The 9807-nt window shown below is 42.4% G+C and overlaps 1 protein-coding gene across 1 annotated transcript; it reads left to right on the forward strand.

Annotated features, from left to right (window-relative positions):
- Positions 1 to 182: 182 nt before the first annotated feature.
- On the forward strand, positions 183 to 7574 carry ANKRD1 (ankyrin repeat domain 1). The gene is made up of 9 exons (XM_052677368.1): positions 183 to 315; positions 1887 to 2063; positions 3178 to 3315; positions 3403 to 3510; positions 4177 to 4275; positions 5036 to 5134; positions 5486 to 5584; positions 5719 to 5817; positions 6683 to 7574. The coding sequence occupies exons 1-9, from the start codon at positions 289 to 291 to the stop codon at positions 6791 to 6793; spliced, it is 957 nt and encodes a 318-aa protein (XP_052533328.1). The 5' UTR covers positions 183 to 288; the 3' UTR covers positions 6794 to 7574.
- The last annotated feature ends 2233 nt before the right edge of the window (positions 7575 to 9807 follow it).

A 9807-nucleotide genomic window follows, 5' to 3' on the forward strand; every position in this document is an offset into this window, starting at 1 on the left:
CGCGGTGTGGTCAGACTGAGGGACTCGGCCACCCTCACCCTCCTGACGCCCCTCACCCGGTCTCGACACTAGATCTGGCTAGTTAACATGTCTGGAATGAGCGCGAGCCTACCTCCCAGCTGGCAAGTCTTCAGGCGTACTCGGATTCCAAGGTTGGAAGATTATCTCATTCAAGCATAGCTTTCCCAACGATATATAAGCAAAGCTAGTGTGGTGGTCCCAGCAGAGCCAGCCTGAGCATTGGGAGATTCATCCACAGGGGAGTACAGCCTTCAAACACTGGCAAACATGATGATGATGAAAGTAGAAGAGCTGGTAGGTACAAGCTTCTTTCATTTACTCGTAATTACTTTCCTTTCTAGACTGTCATTGTACCAGCCTTTGTGGATCACTGAGGTGACAGAGCAGTGCTCAAAACCTGCATCTGTTATAATTCCTTATCCTACTATAGTTCCACTAACTTCTGCTAGGGAAGGGGGCTTGCCACTGGTATAACTACACAGTCATTTGAATTTTGCATCAGAACATAACTCACCAGGAAGTACAGAATGACCAAAATTTAGCTGTGTATTTTCCCTTGATCTTGACTGACATACATATACTTGTAGAGCTACTAACTTCAAAATCCTAATCCAGTACGAGACTAGGGAAAAGACAGCAATGCAGGGAAACCAAATTATTCTCTTTCCACTTTTAAGCCAACAACAGGCATTACTAACAATTCCTATTTTCACTGCTGTGCATGGTACAAGTTTTGAAAGCCCCTATCTAAACCAGATCTCAAGCAATAGAACTTTCCACTGCAGAGTTCAGACTAACAATGACCAACAGACTGGGGAAAGAGGAGCAATCCAGTAAAGCACTGGAGCATTACACAGGAATATTTTTTTCTCCAGATGGCACAGTTAAGATGAAACTCACATACACTGACTAGCCAGTACCATCCAAACTCTTGGCAAGGCCTTAACAATTTCTCTAGTATTAAAATTTATAACAAACACGACTTTACAAGGGTGATTGAACAGAAATCTAGTCAAGAAAGCATACATTTACTGAACCACTTCAGAGTTCATCCTAAGTTCATCAAAGTTGGGGTTGGACTCGATGATCTCTGGAGGTCCCTTCCAACCCCTACAATTCTGTGATTCTGTGTGATTCTGTGATTAACCCACATAAAGTTCATCATCCTCTAAGTTTAACAAGTTATCCCTTTGAGCATACTTAATAAGGCATCCAAAATATTTCCAAAAGCTATGAAGAGCTGTGCTGCAGCACAGCATCACACAGCTTCAGCACAGCAGCTACCTCACATTCATTTGCCAAGTGCTATAAATGGGGACTTCGGTACTGACAGCAGTGCATAAGATCAGCCTTGAAATTACTCAGCATCCTGATTTAACTGCACAGTTTCAGCTAGACTGTAAGGTCCCAAGGGGAAAGCATGTCCTCCCACTCTGGCATCTCATTTCCCTTGCTCATGAGGTGCTGGTGCCTGCTCAGGTTGGCTCCTTCCAGCAGAGCCTTTTACAGCTTTCTGATAGGTCTGACACACGGCGAGAGGAAATGTAAGAAAATTCTGAAGAAAAAGGATGTTGTTCACAACTCAACAGCTTTTGTCAGCACAGCAGCAGCTCAGTGCCAGTTGAGCACTGAGTTACAGCAAGGTGGCCTCATGAACCTGACCCAAACCCCGAGGATGCCAGCAGGGGGTTGCTCTGGGAAAGTGGAAGACCTGCCTGCAAGCAAGCCTGCCCCAGCTACCCACACATATACTGCACATCAGGCTGAATGAGGCCTGCAGTCAGTCTGCCACACACTGATCCATCATCCCAGGGGGTGCTTGCTGCGGTCATCAAATTGATGCTCATAACATATTATCTTTACAGGTGACTGGGAAGAAAACTGATGATAAAGATACCGGCAGCTTCCTCCCAGAGGACTTCAAAACTGGAGAGTATGAAGCTGCTGTAAAATTAGAGAAGCAAGATGACCTAAAAACAGCCTCTGATCACCTACTAACCCAAGTAGATATGGCTCCCGGGAAGCAGAAGCATGAGGCAGAGGTAGGCTCTTGGATTTTGTACTTGGGCTTTTATCATCTTTACACACTTTCTTCAGAGCTCCATGAAGTTCTGCCTCTTTCTAAGTTAGAAATACATGCACGCTAGGCCAGATAAACAAGCCCCCAGGAAGTCACTGCCAAAGGAAGTTGGTCTAATGCCCACCAAACGCAGAGATGTGCCGAATCCTGCAGCTGACTGATGAAGGCAGTAGCTCTGAAGCGGATCCCATGAACGAGAATTCATTTGGAAAAAAAACATGCCATGTGTCAGTACCTCACCAACTTATTTACAAACATATTATTTAAATACATTTAAAGGATAGAATTTGTCATGAGATAGTGCTTTACTTTGAATCACTCTTCCAAAGCCAAGGACACTGCGTCATACCTGAAATCTTATGCTTCAGCAAAGACAACACACTTGTCATTGATGCTAGCAGTGCCCTGTACTCACTTCATGCAGGGATGCTTTAACAAAGGAGGCTTGAACAAGACTTAAATACTTATCGAATTGTCCCTTCAAAGACACCGGCAACATTCTTTCTAGTTTATCAAAATGCAGCACTTACTGATTGAAATGCTAAAATTGCTATAAATCACATACTTCATTTAAGGGTACACGTGTTTTTTTTTTATTATATAAAAAAGGATTAAGATAAATCAGTGGCTACCACATGAAAGTGGTTGAAGGCAAAGTGATTTGTGGAAGTCAGTTAAACCTACAGGGGCCTCCCAGTCCTCATAAGCTGCAGATGTCTTAACTTGTTGGACCAAAAGGGACTGCAGGGCTGCTTTGACTCCTGGCCTTGCACAGGCCAGAAAATCTCATGATATCCCACAACATATGGCTGAAGAAAGCATTTAGGAAAAAGTGCAATGATGCATGAAAAAACTGTGTAAGAAATTCTGTACCTTTTACACTTTGCAACTTAATCTAATGGTCCATTAGCCATAGCCCCAACACAAATCAAATCAAATCAAAACAAAAACTTATTTCAAAGTTAACTCTGTCTGAACTGGATTCAACTGAATGGTAATACCCACTGTCCTGCCACTCTAGAGGGAAGGTATGTTCAGTCCCAGCTCAAACTGCTGCCTCTCCTCATTTGTTTCAGTTGAAGATGAAAAAACTACAGGAGAAATCAAAACTCGAAAGCTTGGAGGACCTTGAAAAAATTATTCAGCTGAAGAAGAAGAAGAAATGCAGGAAAGTGAAAGCTCCCCTTTTAAAGGAACCCGAACCAGAAGTTATTGTAAGTTCTGCTGTAAGCTCCTTTGGGAAAGAACCAACTAGCTTTTGTGCCACTTGTATTCACCTCCTGTATATTTTTCTCCATTAGACAGGGCCAGTGGACATAGCCATGTTCTTCAGAGCTGCACTGGAGAATAAGTTGCCAGTCATTGAAAAATATTTGTCAGACAAAGGAGATCCCAATGTCTGTGATGAGGTATGCTCTTTTTCTTACTCTGCAGCCTGCTGCACAAGAAAGTTTATTACAGAACAAAATTAACTTTCACCAGTAGGTTTTATAGTATGCACAGTTTTGAGGAGAAAAGCACTGGAAGTGGGTTGGGGTAAACAAACCCTGGAATTTTAACGTATTATGTATTCCATTGATAAAGGGCTGCTGGGATCCTCCTAAGTAACGTTACTTCAAAAGAATCCTTACATTTCAAAGAGAGATATTGGTGACCAGGAGACCCTGATTTTCTGTAACGGATGCTCTTCTAATGCTACAGATAAACAGATAAGAAATTTGTCTGCAGAAATACACACACAAAAAAGTGATGCTGCTGGCCCTTGTACTCCATAATGCATAAGCTGCATTTGCAAAATACAGCATCGTGTGTTGAATGCAGGAATCAAGAGGCATCATTTTAATGCCACACTGCAGATATTCCTCACACCTTTTTAAATGCTGGATAGGCAGATCGCTGCTATTAGAATGCTATTAAAATTTAGCAGATTTCAGGTCTCAAAAGCATTAGCTCTTGAAAATGAATCAGCATAATGCGTGGATTTGCCATCATTCCAGAGACGCAAAGATAAAAGATTTAAAGAGACCTCTTTGTGCCATATTTGATATCTGACTTAGCACTGTTTTAATTGACAGTACAAGCGTACTGCATTGCACAGGGCATGCTCTGAAGGACATCTAGAGGTGGTCAAGAAGTTGGTGGAAGCTGGAGCCCTGCTTGAACTGAAAGATATGGTATGTTCATTAACACGTACTTTAAAATTTGCTCAATGTTTTGTAACTGGTAAAACAAACACAAGAAAAGCGACAGACTTTACCCTATCTTTCAAGTTTATCCTCAGAATAACACTGCTGAGGTTTCAGGAGGGGATGTCTGTCTTTCTGGGCCAAAACGTTTTGAAGTAAAATGCAGGAATGGGAGGACCATGTTCACCAACAGGCTGCCACAAACCATAAAGCCCTAAGAAGGGTAGGACATCTGAGGTCAGGCTACCACATCGGGCTGTGAGCAGCTACTGGAGGTAGCAGGGCCCCACAAGGCCCAGTGCAAAGTATACATTTTCCACCAGGAAATCTTTGTGCTCCTGAGAGACATCTTCTCTGCTGAACACTAACCGTGAGGGTTCTGCAGCTGTTTTTTCACTCCTCCACTTCCAGCTCTTTGTTTGCTAAATAGATGGCATCAACTAGCCTTGTTCCCCTCACTCAACCAGCCATGCCCACAGTGCTGTAAGAAATCAGAGGAATAGTGAGCAGAGCAAGACCTGTAGGGAAGGGGCAGCCCTCCAAGCAGAGAATTGGTGTTGGAGAGATGGAGGGCTAGATTACAGAGGCTGTTAATTGAAATGGCTCAACAATCATGGAAAACTGCTTTAAGTTAAATTGCATGACAGATGATTTTGAATTCATTTAGAAGTTTGATCAAATTAGCTAAATTTCTTCTTTTCGTGCATTATGCTGAATTAAATTACTTGTGGTTTTTTTTCTGCCATAGCTTGAATCTACTGCCCTGCACTGGGCATGCCGGGGAGGAAGCCTGGATATTGTGAAATTCTTACTGGACAAAGGAATAAACAGAAACGCAAGAGACAAGGTATGTTCCTCTGGGGCTCAGCCACTTTTTAGAGACTGCAAGCCCCCCAAGAAGATAATTTTTGGTGGCTGCTGTGGTACTATTTTACTGTGCTCAGTGTCATTGATGGCCTTCATAGAATTATTTGAGTTGGAAAGGATCCCTAAAAGCCATCTAGTCCAATTCCCTGCAATGAACAGAGACACCTACAGCTCCATCATGCTGCTCAGAGCCCAATCCAGTTGGACCTTAGATGCTTCCAGGGATGGGACATCTACTTCTCTGGGCAACTTGTGCCAACGCCTTACCCTGCTTACTGTAAAAATCTTTTTCCTTATATCCAGTCTAAATCTCCTGTTTCTCCCCGCTCAGCTACGCAGCACCCCACTGCACGTAGCTGTGAGAACAGGGCAGTACGACTGTGCCGAGCACCTCATTGCTTGCGAAGCAGACCTCAACGCCAGAGACAGAGTAAGTTCCACCAGATCCTTACCCTCGGAACTGGACTGCTGCCTGTCTTCATGGTTCCACTTCCCCTTGAAAACCCCTGGTGACACGGTGCGGCCTGGTCTGTGGCGCAGGCTGACCCATGTCTCACCCTGTAGGAAGGTGACACACCAATGCATGACGCTGTCAGGCTGAACCGCTACAAAATGGTCCGGCTTTTGATTCTCTACGGGGCAGATCTTACCATTAAGAATGGCGTAAGTAATTCAGAAGTTTTCCTTCGGAGCAGCTTTGTGGGTTTTAAGGCTAGAAGAGACTATTGTGAACAGACTTAATTAAATCACTGTACAGTTAACTAAAGAACAGCTCACACAGGGAAAGGGCAACTTGGAGGAGGTCAAGGAACAGATGAAAAAAGCAATACCTACACTAAAAGCACAATCTATCAGCTGCAACTTAAACGACCACCACACCCTATTTTACTTACATATTATATTAAGACCCATGCACACAGTTGCTGTCTGCGCAGCTCCTGGGCTTCAGTCACACTGAGATCACAACAGGAGCCCCATGGCTTAAGAGATCTACCTTAGCCAGCACCAATTAATGCTTCTGATTAGCAATCAACTACACCTGGAGAAAGTAAGGGAGAAATCAGTCCTTGCCCCAACCTGCAAAGCCACTCCCAGTGTTTCCCCTCACCCAGGTATGAAAATGAGGAAGAAGGCAGCCCAAAAGGCACAAAGTGTACTCACTCAGGCTTTGCGCAGTAAAGTTGCTCCTGTTTAATTTAGATGTTGTCCATAATTTAATTAAGCATGCACATACTCTTATCCAAATTCTCAAATCAGTTTAGATTGGACCCAAAGAAACAGTGGCATGCTCTGCTAGTCACACTGTTTGCTAACACGGCATAGGCCCACTCACATACACAGAAATTTCATCAGGAGGCTGAACAGACAGGGGATAGGAGGGCAAAATAACTCAGGAATGAGAGTACCTGATCCTGTGCACGTAGAAGAAGTCTCACATCAGATGCACTACGCAAATATTTAGGGAAGAATAAAGGAATAAATTCACCAGCTGAAATTAGATCTTGCTTTCTCTTTTCATCTTAATCAGGATGGAAAAACCCCTATGGACCTCGTTCTTCAGTGGCAGAATGGCACCAAAGAGCTGTTCAACAATCTGAAGAACAACTCCTATAAAAGCACCCAACTAAACAAGTTTTGAAGAGACAAAAGCCAGACTGCTCTCTTTTTGCTGCTTTTAAATGCTTCGCATGATCCTCGAGGAAAATAGCCCTGAACATACTATATTTATTTAAGATATTTATTGTACTAAATTATTTGAAATGCCTTCACTGAAAATGACAATTCAGGCAGATTGAGAATTAAGTTTCCACTGGTTTTAAAATAGCTTTATTTATTCCTATTTATTTCAAGGGTAATTTTTAATGGTTCTCAGTATTAATTTTTTTATAGTTTTAAATTGCAATGCAATCTTTATCAGCAACATGAGCCATTTTATCTTGATGGCACTATTACCAACCTTAGCAACTTCCATCAAGCCTTCCCACAGTTCTCAGTAGCTAATATTTGCAATTGCTGCCATGCCTCTGCAAAATTCTCACTTTCAGAAAACTGTGTTACATGAGTGGTGATATGTGGAAGAGAAAAGGAGTAATGGAAGAAGGTCTGCTGAGACCCCAAGTGGATTTAAAGGAATAGCTATGTAATGGGGTTTAAACGTGCTAAAGTGATTGTGGCTGATAAAGAGCTCACGGACAGAGCTCCATCATGTAGCCATATGGACTGCAGGATTCAGATGCAACGTGATGAAGGTGAGAGGAGACGGTATTGGAAATGTGGATTTCTTAAAGCTGGACTACTACAGAGTCCGATGATCGAAGAATGTAAAAAACAGATGATGTATATTTGTAAATTTGTACTGCTTTTTCTGTACATTTTGTACTGACTTATCTCAGATTAAATAAACAGCGTGGTTCTTTGTACTTGCTAGAGTGTATTATGGAACAGTAAGCATGCACCAGACAGTTCTCTTCCTCAGTTCAGACCTTAGCCTCTAAAATTTATAGATACTAAAAAAAAAGTCTCAGCTGCCTAAAGCAGCCAGCTCTTGATCTACCTTCCTGCCACTGTCAGACAAATACTGTCTCTTATTTTCTTCCATTATGCAGAAACACACATACAGAAACAGAAAGCCAGTACTTAAGTGGCTAGTAAGATACAAAGTTATGCTTTTATCACTGAGCTTGATTTAAAATCCCCTTTTCTCAGCAATCAGTACTTACTGTGTGGAGCACACAAGACAGCTTCAATTGTCCCAGTCAAGGAAGACGTGCAATCCTGCTAGGAAAGAAAGGTATCTTTCCCCTTGCTTTAGTACAGGTAGATCAATGTTAATAGGCTTGTCAGCAGAACCACTGATGTGAAATTTCACTAGGACATCACATGCCATGTTCAGTTAAAATCTGAACATCCCATGGAGCAGCCTCCCAGTGAAATATGCCACAGGCTCCCATGAAGATTCAGCAGTCAGTAAAGCTGGCTTCTAATGAGCAGACTTTACACTGTGGCCAAAACAAAGTCCTGGGCAATGAAACAATGGACAGTGATGAGTATTTGTTACTCGAATGCCAGTCTTGGAAATGAATTTACAGAAACCCCATAAGGAGCAGGCAGAACAAATGCCTATTCAATCTGCAACCAGCTACCGTGCGCTGAAGCAACAGATTTAGACAGATGAGACTTTTCACACAACAAGCACTGTAATTTGTGTCACCTGAGAACACATTTTTTTTTTTTTTCATAAGAACCATGTCATGTCTGCTTGCTATCCTCCTCTGCAACCTACTATTTCTGTACTTGTTTCTGCACAATCATCTGGACATTGGGAGTGTATCTTCCAGGAAACAGGAATTACATCAGTGCTGGCTAACTCATCTTGACTATCTTAATAACTGAGCAGCAGTTCAGTGCTCCTGGAAGCTGGGAGAAAAAGAAACTTTCCACACAGTTCCTGAAGCACTGTACCTTCTTAAAGAGCAAAGATGCAGATGTTACATTTTCTGGATGAGATCAAACAAGTGACAAGGAGGATATCTTGCATTCAAAAGCTTCCTTCTGCATGCTGGTTACAAAACAACTCTCCTCATGCTCAGGGTTGATGAGTCTCTGGCCAAGGTATATGACTTATAAAAGTTACACTTTACAGGCACATTTCCAGTGCTTCTTTATTTGGTTAGAACCTTACTTTAGAGGCAAGTCCATAAATAAGAAGCCACTATATATAATATCAATATCAGTATTATATCTCAATACTGCAATAAAGCACTCACGTCATGATGTCGACCAGTAAAATAAAATCAAAGGAAAACTAATTTTATTGCTTTTTGAATGATGCAAAAGCTGTTGTGACTTACACCAGCGTTTTATAAAACTGTGACTCTACTGAGAGCTTTGTTAGCTCCTAAGAGCTCAGAGAAAACCCACCGCAAGGTTTCTGCGGTACTTTACACATCACAACTTGTGCTTCTCAGCTTGTTGTCAGGTAAGAATAGAGAATCGCAGAATCATTAAGGTTGGAAAAGATCACTAAGATCTGATCCAATCATCCCTCTACACGAAGCCCACTAACCACACCACATCCATGACTTTCTTGAACATGTCCATGGACAGTGAATCCATCACCTCCTGGGCAGCCTGTGCCAGTGCATCACCACTGCTTCTGAGAAGAAATTTTTCCTAATATCCAATCTGAACCTCTCCTGCTGCAAACTGAGGCCATTACCTCTCGTTCTACCATTGTTACCTGGAAGAGGTTGACCATCACCTCATTATAACCTCCTTTCAGGGACATGTAGGGGAACAATAAGGTCTTCCCGGAGCCTCCTCTTCTCCAGACTGAACAATCCCAGTTCCCTCAGCCCGTATTACCTGTTTTCCAGATCTTTCACAGCTTTGTTGCCCTCCTCTGGACATGCTCCAAGGCTTCAGCATCTTTCATGGGGCAACACAGAATTGGAATATTGGAATATTCAGAGTAAAGGTGCCACAAAAGCATCTCAAGTACAGCATCTTACATAATTTTTATATTGGTCAAAAGACAAACTTCAGTCAACATTTGGAAGATGTCTGAAAATGCCTCACTGTGTTGTGACTGCTTTTTTGGATTAGATTTACTGAAGCACTAACGGGAAGTTAATTGGAAAGTCAGGAGGCAGC

Source organism: Tympanuchus pallidicinctus, unplaced genomic scaffold (genome assembly GCF_026119805.1).
Source record: "Tympanuchus pallidicinctus isolate F22 unplaced genomic scaffold, pur_lepc_1.0 scaffold16, whole genome shotgun sequence".
Lineage (NCBI taxonomy): Eukaryota > Metazoa > Chordata > Aves > Galliformes > Phasianidae > Tympanuchus > Tympanuchus pallidicinctus.